The sequence below is a fragment of the Mandrillus leucophaeus genome, unplaced genomic scaffold (genome assembly GCF_000951045.1).
Source record: "Mandrillus leucophaeus isolate KB7577 unplaced genomic scaffold, Mleu.le_1.0 Scaffold2, whole genome shotgun sequence".
NCBI classification, from domain to species: domain Eukaryota; kingdom Metazoa; phylum Chordata; class Mammalia; order Primates; family Cercopithecidae; genus Mandrillus; species Mandrillus leucophaeus.
The window spans coordinates 2569046-2586714 of record NW_012102031.1 but is presented as its reverse complement, the minus strand read 5'-3'; the positions used below and the strand labels follow the sequence as shown (position 1 = coordinate 2586714).

General features: G+C 44.0%; 1 protein-coding gene across 4 annotated transcripts in view; it reads left to right on the top strand.

The window, feature by feature from the left end:
• TNRC6B (trinucleotide repeat containing 6B) overlaps nucleotides 1-17669 on the top strand; it is a 312777-nt gene that overhangs the window by 235736 nt on the left and 59372 nt on the right. For 2 of the 4 annotated variants that reach the window (XM_011978799.1, XM_011978798.1), the window contains 5 exons: nucleotides 2360-2701; nucleotides 4908-7256; nucleotides 9982-10140; nucleotides 13305-13480; nucleotides 17317-17391. In XM_011978799.1, coding sequence (XP_011834189.1) covers nucleotides 2360-2701; nucleotides 4908-7256; nucleotides 9982-10140; nucleotides 13305-13480; nucleotides 17317-17391 — 3101 coding nt within the window. The remainder of the gene's footprint in view (nucleotides 1-2359; nucleotides 2702-4907; nucleotides 7257-9981; nucleotides 10141-13304; nucleotides 13481-17316; nucleotides 17392-17669) is intronic. The other 2 variants (XM_011978801.1, XM_011978800.1) reach the window with 2 other exon arrangements.

Genomic DNA, 17669 nt, shown 5'->3' with positions numbered 1-17669 from the left:
ATTTCTGATGATGTTGTATCTGTCTCATAAAGGAGCCAGTTCAACAAGCGACATGCTGGCCCAGCATCATTTTAGCAGTCAAAGCAGCGTTACCCGCAGAGCTGGGCCTGACGTTACCCTGGGAGGCAGGGACTTGGGCCTCAGAATCATCTGAACTATCAGGCTTGATGATTATTTCTGTACGACTTCCAGCCTCTATTTGCCAGGCAGAGTTTATGGAGAGGGTAGTGATCTTTTGGCAGCATGTAGTGAGGGAGGTGCAGATCTCAGAGAGCCTTCTCTGTAGGTTCAAGGGAGAGAGCCAGAGGATCTGGCAGAGTGCAGCTTCATGGTTGCCCCGACATTCCCACACTGTATGCGGGCCATTTTTAAAATTGAGGTCAAAAAATCGAATTATTTAAAGTAAATAGAAAAAGTATTTACATTTAACAAAAGCAAAAAGATTTGTAACATTTCTAGTATTTACACAGAGAGCGGTGCAAGTCTTTGAGTCCAGGTAGCTGTAGAAACCAAAACCAAGCTGAGTTTGTGATTTTCCAGACCTGGAGTTTCTTGTAAGAGTCTACTCTGTGCCATGCCCTAAGGAAAAAAGAAAAGATGAAAGATGGGTCCTTGCCCTCAGGAAGTCATGGCCTGGTGAGGGAGAAGGACTTGTAAGTGGAGAATTTCCGTGGCAGAGAGAGATGGGACTTATAAATGGAGAATTTCTGTGGTAGAGATAGATGGACTTTTGAATGGAGAATTTTCATGGTAGAGAGAGCGGGATGATGTGTTCCAGGAACACTTAGGAAGAATGTTTAGCTCACCTAGGCCGGGGACTTCAAGAAAGGTTACTCAGGGGTAGATCTTTTAAGAATGTGGATGAGGGCCGGGCGTGGTGGCTCACGCCTGTAATCCCAGCACTTTGGGAGGCCGAGGCGGGCGGATCACGAGGTCAGGAGATTGAGACCATCCTGGCGAACATGGTGAAACCCCATCTCTACTAAAAATACAAAGAAAATTAGCTGGGTGTCGTGGCAGGCGCCTGTAGTCCCAGCCTCTTGGGAGGCTGAGGCAGGAGAATGTTGTGAACCCGGGAGGCGGCAGAGCTTGCAGTGAGCTGAGATCGCGCCACTGCACTCCAACCTGGGTGACAGAACGAGACTCTGTCTCAAAAAAAAAAGAATGTGGATGAAAGGAAGGGACCCTTGGACTGAGGCTTGAACCCTTTCCCAAGGACTTTGCCATGGACATTTAACTCTTCTAGGCAGCACTTCAGAGCATTAATTCCACTGTTGATTTAGGGGAGTGAATGATGATCGCTTCCATCTCCCCCTTAATTGATGGAATGTATTCCATGATCTTGCTGTGTTTAAATTCATGTCACTATCAGCCGCCACCTTCATCCTGCCTTCAGTAAACTGTGAAGAGATGGTGGAGAATTTGGAATAACTATGTGCCTTGAGAGTAGAGTGAAAGGAGAAGTTACTTTGTTAGAATTGGTACCATGTAAGCTTTCTTACAAATAATCTTAGCCAGGGTCTGGGTGTGGTGGCTCACACCTGTAATCCCAGCACTTTGGGAGGCCGAGGTGGGTAAATAGCTTGAGTTCAGGAGTTTGAGACCAGCCTAGGTAGGCAACATGGCGAAACCCTGTCTCTAGAAGAGGAAAAAAAAATTAGTTGGCATGGTGGTGTATGCCTATAGTCGCAGCTATGTAGGAGGCTGAGGTGGGAGGATCACTTGAGCCCTGGAGGTGGAAGTTGCATCAAGTCAAGATCACCGCACTCCAGCCCGAGTTATACAGCAAGACCCCATCTCAAAAAAAAAGTAAAAAATAGGCTGGGCGCAGTGGCTCATGCCTGTAATCCCAATACTTTGGGAGACCAAGGCAGGCGGATCACGAGGTCAGGAGTTTGAGACCAGCCTGGCCAACATAGTGAAACCTCGTACTAAAAATACAAAATACAAAAAATACTAAAAATACAAAAAATTAGCTGGTTGTGATGGCAGGCGCCTGTAATCCAAGCTACTTGGGAGGCTGAGGCAGGAGAATCGCTTGAACCTGGGAGGCAGAGGTTGCAGTGAGCGGAGGTTGCACCACTGCACTCCGGCCTAGGCGACAATATGAGACTCCATCTCAAAAAAATAATAAAATAATAAAAAATAATAATAATCTTGGCCAGGCGCAGTGCCTCACTCTTGTAATCCTAGCACTTTGGAAAGCCAAGGTGGGAGAATCCCTTGAGCCCAAGTTCGAGACCAGCGTGGGCAACATGGCAAGACTCCATCTCTCAATAAAATAATAAAATTATTTAAAGTTTTAGAAAAAATGTATTTGATGTATTTCAAAGACTGTTTCCCAACCCCTCTCTTTTAGTGCCCGAAGTGACGAAACCAAGTTTAAGCCAACCAACGGCCGCCAGCCCAATTGGCAGCTCTCCATCGCCACCAGTCAATGGTGGCAACAATGCCAAAAGGGTGGCAGTGCCGAACGGACAACCGCCAAGCGCCGCCCGCTACATGCCTCGGGAGGTGCCGCCGCGATTCCGTTGCCAGCAGGACCACAAAGTGTTACTAAAACGTGGGCAGCCCCCTCCACCGTCCTGCATGCTCCTTGGGGGTGGGGCAGGGCCTCCTCCCTGCACAGCACCTGGAGCAAACCCAAACAACGCACAAGTGACAGGAGCGCTGCTGCAGAGTGAGAGTGGGACTGCGCCAGGTAAGGCACGCTGTGAATCGAATGCATGGCAGCTTGACAGCCAGAGAGCACTTTGTTTGCATTGCTTAATGTAAAGTCCAGGAGAGCCATTAATTGTATAAACCACTGGGATTAGTCAAAAGATGAGAGAGGATCCTAGTATGTGATGTGTATTGGTGATTCTTGGAACTGAGGGTTAGTGTTCCATAAGTGTGTGCTCTTGGCATGAGGGCTGTTTTAGCTGTTGATGCTCATTATTTTGGGGGCCTTTTTTCCTTCTCAGACCAGAGTGTTATAAATTTGAACCTCCACAGTTCCACTGTCATATGTTTTCAGGGCATAATTGGACACGGGGCTTGTGTGAAGGCGAATCTTTAGATGCCTGTGTTATGTTTCCAGAATGCTAGGAGGATAGAGAAAATGATTTGCTACATTGCAATATAGAATCTTGGGAGGATTCTAAAATAATACTATTCTATAGCTTTTTAATTAGATTTTTAAAATCAGTATTTCTTTTGAGGGCCCTGAATTTTGAGCTTTGTTAAAAACTGTATGTAGAAATAAGAGAGATTTAGCTGAAGGGTTCTACTAGAAGTTTTGAGAGTTTTTAACAGATGAATACTAAGTCAACTATCAGCTAAGAAATTCTAAATATCTTTTAAAGTTTATTAACAGATTTCAACTTAAAATGTCTTTTGGGGTGATATTAAAATTCAGAGCTTGAATACCGTTAAGCATTGTCAAAGACAATGAATTGATTGATGGTTGTCACCAGTAGGATGCTTTATTGGAGTTCTGAGTTTGAACAAATAATTGCCTAGAAAATTCGGTCACCACCTTGTTGTGTGCAGAGTAAGGATGGAAAGAAACCTCGTGGTGACACAGACGTCCTGCAGAGATAAGCCCTACCCATGGCCTTTCCTTCCTGGCCTCTCCTAACCAGCTGCAAAAGGAAGCGTGTGAGGGGCCGGGCCCTGTTGGGCGGAGTTTCTGCAGCCCAGTGTAGCCAGGCCTAGGTGGAGACATGGGGCCAGCGTGAGTCAGAGTGCACATTATTAAAACCAAGGAGGCCCCTAAATTTCAAGAGTTTGGGATTCTACGCTTTTTATTTTTCTATGCCTCTGTATAGTACTTTGCAACTTCAAATTGATTAAAAGCTGCCTGGTTAAAGAAGCCAAAGTAAATCGAGAAGAAATGATCTCATTAAAAACATTTTTTCCCACCAAATATGGTAAATTCCACCAAAATATATGGTGAGCCAGCCTCATTTATCAGATTAAGTTCCTTGGGGTTGTGAACTCTGCCTAATTCATACTCGTGTGACACCCCCCCACCCCAGGCACCGAGCTCAGTGGCTCAGCGGGCATCCATCATTCAGCAGATGCTTACTCAGCAGCATTGTGCTGGCTGCTGTGTGGAATTCTAACGTTAGCAAGTTAGAGTCTCTGCCTCAAAGATGCTAACATGGGGAAGGAAAGTTGTGAACATGGTGCCGCAGTGCTGAGCAAAATGGCTCTAGACAGGGAAAGATTATTTTCAGGTGATGAGCTTGAAAACAGCTTGGTAGATGAAATGACACTTGAATTGGGCCCAGAAGGATGAGTAAATTTCACTGTGTGAATTCAGCAGGAAAACACAGTAGGTGCCAACGTGGAATGGTGCCAGAGTGAGAAGGCATGAGTTGTGGAATGTCAAGTAGTGTGGAGTATTAACATCTACATAGGAAGCAGGAGAAGATAAGACTAGAAAAGTTGGTTGGTCCCAGATCATGGAGCATCTTGATGACATTCGAGGCCAAGGAATTCAGCTTTATTCTTGTGCACTAAGGAACTGTTGAAGGTTCTCCATACAGCAGTGATGTAATCGAAGGTGTGCTTTAGAAAGATTGCTCCAGCCAGGGGTGTTTAGAGTGGACTGGAGATACAGAGCAGGTTTAGAGTGTCATTGCTACTGCCTTGTCCCAAAATACAAGAAGGCCCTTCTCTGTCAACAGGAACGGCAAAGGGTGTAGTTTTGAGAGAGATGAAGTGAGACGTAGCCGGTATAACACAAGGCAAATGAAAAAGAAGAGATGACTAAGACAGTTGTGATACAAGCAACTGGATTGAGAGAAACTGGCATGTGATTAGCTCTCCTAAGGGCAGAGCTCGAAGGAGAGCCCCTTTGAGGGATTAATGGGTAATGAATGCATGTGAAGCTGTGATTAATAAGATGATCTCTTCCCCAGACTCAACCCTTGGAGGTGCTGCTGCTTCAAATTATGCAAATTCCACTTGGGGCTCGGGAGCCTCCTCCAACAACGGCACCTCCCCCAACCCAATTCACATCTGGGACAAGGTGATTGTAGACGGGTCTGACATGGAAGAGTGGCCTTGTATTGCCAGCAAAGACACTGAATCTTCTTCCGAAAACACCACCGATAACAACAGTGCCTCGAACCCTGGCTCTGAGAAGAGCACTCTGCCAGGAAGCACCACTAGTAACAAAGGAAAAGGGAGCCAGTGCCAGTCTGCAAGTTCTGGGAACGAATGTAATCTTGGGGTCTGGAAATCTGACCCTAAGGCTAAATCTGTTCAATCTTCCAACTCAACTACAGAGAACAACAATGGACTAGGAAATTGGAGGAATGTGAGTGGTCAGGATAGAATTGGACCTGGCTCTGGCTTCAGCAACTTTAACCCAAATAGCAACCCATCTGCCTGGCCAGCACTGGTCCAAGAAGGAACTTCTAGGAAAGGGGCATTGGAAGCAGAGAATAGTAATTCCAGTGCACAGGTTAGCACAGTAGGTCAGACATCCAGGGAACAGCAGTCAAAGATGGAAAATGCGGGTGTTAATTTTGTTGTCTCTGGCAGAGAACAGGCTCAAATTCATAACACTGATGGACCAAAAAATGGAAACACTAACTCCTTGAACTTAAGTTCACCAAACCCCATGGAGAATAAGGGAATGCCCTTCGGAATGGGCTTGGGGAACACCTCCAGGAGCACTGATGCCCCTTCACAAAGCACTGGAGATCGAAAGACTGGGAGTGTTGGATCTTGGGGTGCAGCTAGGGGGCCTTCTGGAACTGACACAGTCTCTGGACAAAGCAATTCTGGAAACAATGGGAACAATGGAAAAGAGAGAGAGGACTCCTGGAAAGGAGCTTCTGTTCAGAAATCAACTGGGTCAAAAAATGACTCTTGGGACAACAATAACAGGTCTACGGGTGGGTCCTGGAACTTTGGCCCCCAGGACTCTAATGACAACAAATGGGGTGAAGGGAACAAAATGACATCTGGGGTCTCTCAGGGAGAATGGAAACAGCCGACTGGGTCTGATGAGTTGAAAATTGGAGAATGGAGTGGTCCAAACCAACCAAATTCTAGCACTGGAGCATGGGACAATCAAAAGGGCCACCCCCTCCCTGAAAACCAAGGCAATGCCCAGGCTCCCTGTTGGGGAAGATCTTCCAGCTCCACAGGAAGTGAAGTTGGAGGTCAAAGCACTGGAAGCAACCACAAAGCAGGAAGTAGCGACAGTCATAACTCTGGCCGTCGGTCGTACAGGCCCACACATCCTGATTGTCAGGCTGTCTTGCAGACTCTTTTGAGCCGAACTGATTTGGACCCCAGGGTGCTCTCAAACACTGGCTGGGGCCAAACTCAAATTAAGCAGGACACAGTGTGGGACATTGAAGAGGTGCCAAGGCCTGAGGGGAAATCTGACAAAGGAACTGAGGGGTGGGAGAGCGCTGCCACACAGACCAAGAACTCAGGGGGCTGGGGAGATGCACCCAGCCAAAGCAATCAAATGAAGTCTGGATGGGGGGAGCTCTCAGCCTCTACAGAGTGGAAAGACCCCAAGAACACAGGAGGCTGGAATGACTACAAGAACAACAACTCTTCCAACTGGGGAGGAGGACGGCCTGATGAAAAGACACCTTCCTCTTGGAATGAGAATCCCAGCAAGGATCAGGGGTGGGGAGGTGGACGCCAGCCCAATCAAGGATGGTCTTCTGGGAAGAACGGTTGGGGAGAGGAAGTCGATCAGACGAAAAACAGCAGTTGGGAAAGTTCTGCAAGTAAACCTGTGTCTGGGTGGGGTGAAGGAGGGCAGAATGAAATCGGAACCTGGGGTAATGGTGGCAATGCAAGCCTAGCTTCAAAAGGTGGGTGGGAGGATTGCAAAAGATCCCCAGCATGGAATGAGACAGGCCGACAGCCCAATTCCTGGAATAAACAACACCAACAGCAGCAGCCCCCACAGCAGCCACCGCCACCACAACCAGAGGCTTCTGGTTCGTGGGGAGGCCCACCCCCACCACCTCCAGGCAACGTTCGACCTTCCAGTTCCAGCTGGAGCAGCGGGCCACAGCCTGCAACCCCTAAGGATGAGGAACCCAGTGGTTGGGAAGAGCCATCCCCACAGTCAATTAGTCGGAAAATGGACATTGATGATGGCACTTCAGCATGGGGAGACCCTAACAGTTACAACTACAAGAATGTGAATCTGTGGGATAAGAATTCCCAAGGGGGCCCGGCACCTCGAGAACCAAACCTGCCCACCCCAATGACCGGTAAATCGGCATCAGGTAAGCAGTGGCTTTTTCTTGCAGCTTTTGATGAAGAAAAGAAATCCTAGACCAAGGCATTTTTATTAGGTGAATTTATTCAATTTAGTTTTGTTCTGAGACGCTTTCCTACAGTTCCTACTCTGTTGCTGACAGAACCTCTTTTTATAAAATGCTAGTGATGGCAGATGCTGGTAGTACATTTTAATGTTCTTTCTTGGCAAAAGGAAAAGATGACAACCCTGTGTTAGTCCCCAAAATTATTTTTCTGTAATTGTATTGGTCTGCAGAATCCAAAAGACATATCTTGCCAAACAAACTATGTTCTAGATTTTAAAATAAAGAATTAAAGTAGTAGCAGAAATAGACCTGATTTCCATTCTGGTTCTACCCGTGGACACATCTCTGCTTCTCTTTCCCCAGCAAAGGGAAATATCCTGTGTTTTTCCAGAGGCCATCATGATGCTGAAGCAAAGCTGGTATCTGGAAGGTTTCTGTCTCTTTCCAGATGATTTTTAGTGATTACCTCTGGAATGGGAGTACTTTGTATAAGAGATTGTTATTGTTATCTCAGGCCTAGTGAGATGGCTCACACCTGTAATCCCAGCACTATGGGAGACTGGGGCAGGAGGATCCCTTGAGCCCAGGAGTTTGAGACCAGCCTGGGCAACCTAGAGAGACTTCAGTCTCCAAAAAATATTTTTTAAAAATTAGACGGGTGTGGTGCATGTGCCTATAGTCCCACCTACTCTAGAGACTGAGGTGAGAGGATCGCCTAAGCCCTGGAGATGGGAGGCTGTAGGGAGCTATGATCTCACTACTGCACTCCAGCTTGGGTGACAGAGTGAGACCCTGTCGCAAAAAAAAAAAAGAGAGAGAGAGAGAGATTGTTAGGATAATCAGTTGCCCAGAATTAAACTTTCTTCCATCACTATTTGAATAGGAAACATACCTGGTAAAAGTAGCAATGGTAACGCCATTCTTAGTTTGTCATTGTCAGCTTGAATGTCCCTATAAAGCATATAGTTCAACAAATTAAGGGGGATGCACCTTTTAGTCTTTTTTTAGTTAATCATAATATTAAGATTCAGTTTTCTTTTTTTGAGACAGAATCTCGCTCTGTTGCCCAGGCTGGAGTGCAGTGGCACGATCTCGACTCACTATAACCTCCGCCTCCCAAGTTAAAGTGATTCTCATGCCTGCCGCCATGCCCAGCTAATGTTTATATTTTTAGTAGAGACAGAATTTCACCTTGTTGGCCAGGCTGGTTTCGAACTCCTGACCTCAGGTGATCCACCTGCCTCAGCCTCCCAAAGTGCTGGGATTACAGGCATGACCACCGCTCCCAGCCAAGAATCAGTTTTCTCAGAGTACACCTCTAGTGTTCAGCTAATCCATTTGTGGCCACGTAGAAAAATGATTACTTTTAACTCATTCTTTTTTCAAGTATTGAAAAGAATGAGGAAGGAAATGAAGATTTCTCACTTGCTCCCCATCCTGAATAAAACCTGCTAAAATTTTTAAAAACTTTATCCACATAGCAAAAACCTTCAAACTGTGTGGAAAAGCAAAAGATAATCAATAAAAGAATCTTAACCCCTAGGGTCTCTTCCCACAGGTTATCTCTTAGAAGTTTGTGCTTCATTCAGAACTTTTATAGAGAAGAGATTGTACTTTGTATACTGTTCTTCACCTTGCTTTTCTCGTTATACTTATAGCTTTCAATTTTAGCACATAGTCTGCTGTTTAATTGCTTCATATACAGTATTTCTGTTTTTTGAGATGGAGTCTCACTCTGTCTCCCAGGCTGGAGTTCAGTGGCACAATCTCAGCTCACTGCAACCTCCACCTCCTGGGTTCAAGTGAGCCTCCTTCTCAGCTTCCCAAATAGCTGGGATTACAGGCATGCGCCACCAAGCCCAGCTAATTTTTGTATTTTTTGGTAGAGACGGGGTTTCGCCATGTTGGTCAGACTGGTCTTGAACTCCTGACCTCAGGAGATCCACCCGCCTCGGCCTCCCAGAGTGCTGGGATAACAGGCATGAGCAACCGCACCCGGCCTTTACCCAGTATTTCTTTTACGGGTGACCCACAGTTGGTCTAACCAGTCCGCTTGTGGTGGATATTTAGGTTGTTTCCACATTTTTTCTATCAGTGATGCAGTGAGTATTGTTATCCATGTAATTTCACCTATTTTTCCAAGTATATTTATAGTATGATTTTCTGGCAGGCTGGGCATGGTGGCTCATGCCTGTAATCCCAGCACTTTGGGAGGCCGAGCCAGGCAGATCATGAGGTCAGGAGTTCGAGGCCAGCCTGGCCAACATGGTGAAACCCTGTCTCCACTTAAAAAAAAAAAATACAAAAATTAGCTGGGTATGGTGGCGTGCGCCTGTAATCCCAGCTACTCGGGACGCTGAGGCAGGAGAATCGCTTGAACCTGGGAGGTGGAGGTTGCTGTGAGCCATGACCACACCACTGCACTCTAGCCTTGGTAACAGAGCAAGACTCTGTCTCAAAAAAAAAAAAAAAATTCCTGGCAGTGGAGTTACTGGGTCAGAAGTTTAGTGTGTATCAGATTTTTTTAAAAGGTGACATTGCCAGATGCCCCTCACATGAAAGTTGAATCTATTTACATTTCTGTCGACAGAATATAGGCATGCCTGTTCCCTCCACCTTCACCCCACTGGATATTATGGCATTTCATTTAACAAGTGATTCTTAGAGACATTTCCTTTCTTTATAGTCTGGAGCAAAAGCACACCACCTGCTCCAGATAATGGTACTTCCGCTTGGGGTGAGCCAAATGAAAGCAGTCCTGGGTGGGGCGAGATGGATGATACAGGAGCATCGACCACAGGCTGGGGGAACACGCCCGCCAACGCTCCCAATGCCATGAAGCCTAGTAAGTGTGAAGCTTTTCATTTTTGAGGGATTCTTTTTTTTTTTTTTTTTTTTTTTGAGATGGAGTTTCACTCTTGTCACCCAGGCTGGAGTGCAGTGGTGTAATTTCGGCTCACTGCAACTTCTGCTTTCCAGCTTCAAGCGATTCTCCTGCCTCAGCCTCCCGAGTAGCTGGAATTACAGGCGCCCGCCACCATGCCCGGCTAATTTTTGTATTTTTAGTAGAGATGGGGTTTTGCCATGTTGGGCAGGCTGGTCTTGAACTCCTGTCCTCGTGATCCGCCCGCCTTGGCCTCCCAAAGTCCTGGGACTACAGGCGTGAGCCACTGTGCCCAGCCGGGATTCTTTGTTAAATGTTTGTCAAATGTCAGATTTGAGAATCTGACATTTTGGTGAGGGCTGTTTAGTTTTAAACTGTTGATTCAGTGAGATTCAGGACCTTGAGTGTTAAATAATTAGTTAATAGCAAACGGTTGTGGCTTGGCTTGGCGTTTCTTAAAATGTTTAAGGTGAACTAAAAATCATAAGCTAATGTTGTTTTAAATTTAGTATCTGGACAGAATTGTAATTTTGATGTGATGCTTTTAGCCCAGTGACTATGTGCTCACCATGTCTAGCTTGCATTTCTACTTGTTTGTTAGTACAATTTAAAGCAAAAGTTCCTGGCTTTTCATGTGGAATATGATCTGTGCTGCCCAGTGACTTCATCCTTCTGCACTTTCCTTTGCCTTTGTCGTTTTTCTTCCACATAAGACCATTTCAGATTTTTTGAACCTGGCATAAATTTAACTTCAGTATTTTAAATGAAGAACATCACACTTATTCAGAATCATTGAAAATCTAAAATCTAAGCTGTACTTGATCCAGCTGGCGATGTGTATCACAGTAATGAGCAGAACTCTGTGGACTGAGGCTATGGAATGCCTCATTGGCTGTTCCTGAATTCAAGTGCCTGTTTCCACTTATTTTTGTAACTTTCTTAAAAATGTTCCAACATCTCTTTTCTACCATGTAGCAGATTTAAGGGATTATCTTTTGACTAAATAATGAACATTTCTGGAATGACCAAAATTCAAAAAAGAAAATAAATTCTGTTAAGTTTATCATATAATATTCAGGACTCTTACAGTGCCATATAAGAATACATTAGCTCTATTCTGGAAATTCACACGTGTTTATATGCAGTAACTTGACTACATTTTAAAACTCATGACTCTCCTCGACTTCATTAAAATAGCTAGCTTCATGAAAATGTTGGTTTTATTCTTTCCATTGTGAAATCAGTCGTATCATCATGGGAAATGTAATCTAGTAGACTTGAAATACATCCAAAATGCTATTGGAAGACATTAATCAGACCCTGGGCACAAAGAGATCCTTTACCAGTATATTCAGGATTTTCATGTGTCTTTCCCAACCCCAGGATCACCTCTCTTGTATCACGAAACCACTTTTCCTCAGATTCTAAAAATGTCTTCTACTCTTCAGGATCGTCTGTAGTTATAACACACATCCTTTCTGTGGGTAAGTTAAATGTGTAATATGCAGAAGAAAGGGCTACCAGCTGATGGAGACAGTTACCCTGTGATCTCCTCTAGCCTGTCTTAAATTTGATGTTATGAATCCTATGATTAAAAATTAGACCTCTCTTTTCTATAAGAAACATTTGTTAGAAGTTTAGCTTCCCTCTGTAAAAAAAAGGTTCACTTGCGTGTCTTCATTTTTCTAAAGGGGTCAGTGTGTTATTTATATTGGGTTTTTAACTCCTGTTGCTTGTCAGTGGGTGGATGGTATGAAGCCTGTGCTTGTATGCTTGTATAATATAAATCACAAATATGGTATTGTATAAATTTATAATCCTGTATACAGAGGCAGCAGTCCTGGTTATCAGCAGCACTTCCAGCAGCAGGAAGAGGAGCATCCCAACCCTCCCCCTTGTGCATACAGCCCCTTCCTGTGGCTACAATGAACCCCACTGGGAGACTGTCAGATTCACCTGGGCCTTGCTGGGGGATGAGATGCCACAGTTAGAAGAAATTAATTGCCCTGTGCCTTATGTACTTGGCACGAACCTACTTGGCTATCATAGGACTGATCCTACAGGGTGGCAGCTGTCATTCAAGGAAAGGCCTGGAAGAGCCAATTTTCTGCCCTTAAACTCTTCATATAAAGCTATATACACATCAGAAGACTTTCATAAATGTCCTGTCATGTGGGAAAGCAGAGGTGCAGATGGACGTTTCCAGGCAGGAGAATATGTTTCCTTTTCTTTATCATTTTATACAGTATTATTACTGCAAGGTATGTTTTGATTCTGCACAGTATTTTCGGAGGGAATTAAGGACTTACTCCAGTCTTCAAATTAAAGATCTTTGTTTAGAATGGGATACTGATGTCCCACTTCCTCAAATATTAAAGCCTCTTGGATTTCTGTCTGCTTTCCTTTCTCCCTTCCTCTCCTTATCCTCCACATTTTCTCCTCCTGTCTTTTCAAAACCACTATGTATATATTCTTTGCCTCTTTAGTATCTAATACATTTCAAGTACATAATTCTAATACATTTTAGATTTCCGTGGCTATATGTGAATTTTTCTTCATTCACCATAATTCTGATATTCAAAATCTTATGAAAAATATTCCCCCTTTTCATGTTCTATTTGTCTCTGCTTCACCCCAAGCAAGCTAGACAGTTGTCCTTTATCGTACCTCGTATTTATTTATCATACCTCGTATTTATATCATACCTCGTCCATTGTATATAAAGTACATACTGAATGGAGGATAAAACCAGGGCTGCAGTAAAGTATGTTCATTAAGAGGAACAGATTTCTCTTAATTGAGATTTGAAATTTCTTGCCAGGAATGTTGTGATAAGTTCTTTTCAGCTTTGAAATTCCTGTCCAACTTGGTGCAAGGAAAAAAGCATTGATCCAGAAATCAGGAGGTCTTGGTTCTATGGTTTGTTAACTTTCTGTGTATCATTGAAACTTCATGGGTTTTAGTTTCCTGCTCTCTACAAAATGAGTAATAATATTTGCCTTGCCATTGTAGATGGAGTAGATAAAATTACAAAGACACTAAAATGCTGCATCTGCAAGGAATTACTATTCTGATGATTGTTTTATATAGCTGTTGCAAAGAGTTAATTCATTCTTTCCTTAAAGATTCCAAATCTATGCAAGACGGCTGGGGGGAGAGTGACGGGCCAGTCACAGGAACTCGTCACCCCAGCTGGGAAGAGGAGGAGGATGGAGGAGTCTGGAACACCGCTGGCTCTCAGGGCAGTGCCTCCTCCCACAACTCAGCAAGCTGGGGACAAGGAGGAAAGAAACAGATGAAGGTAGCCCGCTTTACAAATGTTGGCACTTGCTCATTCGCTCTGAGAAGGCAGAACTGAGGTTTTGTTTTGTTTGTTTTTGTTTTGAGACAAGTCCTCACTCTGTCACTCAGGCTGGAGTGCAATGGCACAGTCACGACTCACTGTACAACCTCCTGGGCTCAAGCAATCCTCCCACCTCAGCTTCTTTAGTAGCCAGAACTATCACCATGCCTGGCTAAATTTTGTATTTTTTCATAGAGGCAGGGTTTCGCCATGTCGCCAGGATGGTCTCAAACTCCTGAGCTCAATCCTCCTGCCTTGTCCTCCCAAAGTGCTGGGATTACAGGCGTGAGCTACCACACCTAGCTAGAACTGAGGATTTTTTTTCTTTTTTTTTTTTTTTGAGACGGAGTCTCGCTCTGTCGCCTAGGCTAGAGTGCAGTGGCGTTATCTTGGCTCACTGCAACCTCTGCCTGCTGGGTTCACACTATTCTCCTGCCTCAGCCTCCCGAGTAGCTGGGACTACAGGTGCCCGTCATCATGCCTGGCTATTTTTTGTGTTTTTAGTGGTTCCGCCGTGTTAGCCAGGATGGTCTCGAGCTCCTGACTTCGTGATCCACCTGCCTTGGCCTCCCAAAGTGCTGGGATTACAGGCGTGAGCCACCGCACCTGGCCAGAACTGAGGATTTTTAAATGAAAGGTGTGAGGCAGCTGGGGTCCTCAAGGTCCTAAGTAAGGGGAAAAATGTTTTCTTGCAAACAAATAACTACTTCCCTTTTACCTTTCGTCTTCCTTTCCCATGACCTTGAAACCTTTGAACTATAAAACTGTTGCTGTGGGTAAAATGAAGTTTTCAAAGATATGAGATATTTTTCATTTTTAGTTTCCACATTATAACAATCTGTTGGAGGCTCTCGAGGCATACTTTATAAGTTGCTTTTGCATTCTAAAGCCAAAGAAGTCCTTCCAGTAAATCCCCATAGATGTGTCGGAGGGAACCCAAAGGAAGATAATGCTGGCTTATCCCGTGGCGATCAGCACGTCCTGATTTTATCTGATTTGGGAAATTCCAAGACCCCAAACCCTTCTCCCGACAAATGAAGTACCAATGTGTACTTGTGTGTATAGCAGCTAAATGATTTCTCTTTTGTTTTTTGAGAGAGTCTTGCCCTGTCGCCCAGGCTGGAATACAGTGGTCCAATCTCAACTCACTGCAAGCTCCGCCTCCCAGGTTCACACCATTCTCCTGCCTCAACCTCCCGAGTAGCTGAGACTACAGGTGCCTGCCACCACGCCCGGCTAATTTTTGTATTTTTAGTAGAGACAAGGTTTCACCGTGTTAGCCAGGATGGTCTCGATCTCCTGACCTTGTGATCCACCCGCCTCGCCCTCCCAAATTTGTGGGATTACAGGCATGAGCCACCATGCCCAGCCTAGCAGCTAGATGATTTCTCTACATCATATACCAGGTTGTGTACTAAACTTTCCATCTTCTGTATGAGATACCTTCTGTATCTCATAACAACTCAGTTTCTCCTTTGGTTTGCACAGTTTGATGAGGACTTTGGTTTTCAATCTAGAACAGTAGTCTTTGAGCCTGAACCAGTGTCTTGGCAGACGCTCTCTTTTTTCAATTCCAGATTTTCATTTGACAAATAAAATAGTGGAAATAAGAAATGGGCATCCAGTACTTAATTTCAACATGAGAGTCTTGGCACCCTGTGAAATGCTTCACAGCTAATATTCTCCTGTGTTTCAAACACCAGGTGCCATCTTAGAGGCCTTCCCATGTCTGAGGATTGGACCTTCATCCCCTTTGCCCTTTGCCTATAGGCCATTAATTTTGTGGACGACCCTTTCTTTTATAGAATAAGAATACAGTGTGTTTCTATTTAGAGACGTTTTGCTTAAGCAGTCACTTATAGTTTTTTTCTATTAAGAGCTTTTATTTCCTTAGCCTAGTCACAGAAGGAATTATTCAGCAAACTTTTCAGCATTCCTTGCACTCTTAGGTTGTCTAGTGTGATTTTGGCTTTCTTTTGGTTGTTTACAAATTAACAATGAGACTAAATTAACTGATTGAAAGGGACTAATAAATACCCCACAAGATTGACAACCAAGATTTAATTAATTAAGTTAATTGGGAATTGAATCTTCCAGCCCCAGTACCAGTGATTCTGACTTTTCATACTGAGGGCATTTTTTAAAAAATTGTGATAAAATACATATAGCATATAATTTACCATAGTGTATATTTTTAAGTGTACAGTTTAGTGGCATTAAGTATATTCACATACTTATGCTGCCATTTACCACCGTCTATCCACAGAACTCTTTCCATCTTGCAAAACTGAAACTCTGTACCTATTAAACAGTAACTCCCCATTCCCCCCTCTCTCTAGTAAAGGCTTTTTTGACCTTAAAATCTGTAGTAGCTGGCCACGGTGGCTCACGCCTGTAATCACCTGAGGTCAAGAGTTCAAGACCAGCCTGACCAACATGGTGAAACCCCGTCTCTCCTAAAAATACAAAAATTAGCTGGGTGTGGCGGCAGGTGCCTGTAATCCCAGCTATTTGGGAGGCTGAGGCAGGAGAATTGCTTGAACTCAGGAGGCAGAGGTTGCAATGAGCCAAGATCATGCCATTGCACTCCAGCCTGGGTGACAAAAGCGAAAGTCAGTCTCAAAACACACATACACACACACACACACACACACACACACACACACACAACACCTGTACTAAATTTAAGTGCTTCATCACTTTCAAGGATAATAAAATTGATTTGATAGCTATCATCACGGGCCGGGCGCGGTGACTCACGCCTGTAATCCTAGCACTTTGGGAGGCCAAGGCGGGCAGATCATGACGTCAGGAGATGGAGACTATCCTGGCTAACACACTGAAACCCCGTCTCTACTAAAAATACAAAAAAATTAGCCGGGCGTGGTGGCAGGCGCCTGTAGTCCCAGCTACTCAGGAGACTGAGGCAGGAGAATGGCTTGAGCCCGGGAGGCGGAGCTTGCAGTGAGCCGGGATGGCGTCACTGCTCTCTAGCCTGGGTGGCAGAGGAAAAAAAAAAGAAAAAAAAAAAAAATATATATATATATAGAGAGAGAGAGAGAGAGAGAGAGAGAGAGCTATCATCACAACATGGAGAATTTTTACCTGTGAAATACACAAGTGCACAGAGCCCCACCCCACCAAATCCTCTAATTCCACCTGCCTCCCTCACAAAAGTGAAAGTGGAGCTCAGTCAGTGCCTTGTTCAGGGGAGAAACTAGTTTGTCCCATTAAAAGATTAAAACCTACTGCTGCCCTACTCTGCCCAGGAGATCGGCAATGTTGTCTTCCACTAGGTCTCTTTACCACCAGGACCAATGTCCTTTATGCTGTGAAACAAACAGAGGAAGCACTACGAGTTCCTCATAACGCCCAGTTAAGTAGGCTCCTTTCCAAATGACACGCACTGACATCAAACTCTTTTCTCCTAACGTAAACCAGTTTGGGTAACAAAGAGAGCAGCCTAATGAAAGTGAAAGTAGTTGTGTGCAAAACTTCTATTTTAGAAAATCATATCAGACTTCTTTCTATTTAAAAAGCAAAAGTACCAGCTGAGCATGTGTTTTTCCAGCTACTTCTAGTTCAGTGCAGTGAATTTTATAAAAATGAAAGCATAGATATAACTAGGGCTTATTAATCATTTAAACTAACATAAAATATCAACATAATTTTAGTTAAAGAGAAATAGGTTTTAAAAAGGTAAACTCAAGTCTACATTTTCAATCTGTATTAATAAAACTCCGAAGGTTGAAATAAATTATTTGGTTCTGAGGTTCTGTGTTTCATTTCTGTAGTGCTCACTCAAAGGAGGAAACAATGATTCATGGATGAATCCTCTTGCCAAACAGTTTTCAAATATGGGATTGCTGGTAAGTTTTATTTTTTTCAAATGTATCATGTATCCCAACTTTTAGGTTTAAGAGTAATACAGATTTTAAGACTACTGCCACATATAGTACAAAGTTACAGATTTAAAAACTAGTTAAGCAATGTTCCTGATCTTTTGAGTTTAAGTAGTATTTCTCTTCTATTCTTATTCTGAATGACATACTCCAACCTTTAAAGTTATGGCTTTTAAATTTGTAGTCATTGTGTCCTTTTCCTTAGGAGGATAGAGAAGAAAGAGTCAGGCACTTAAAATTTATAC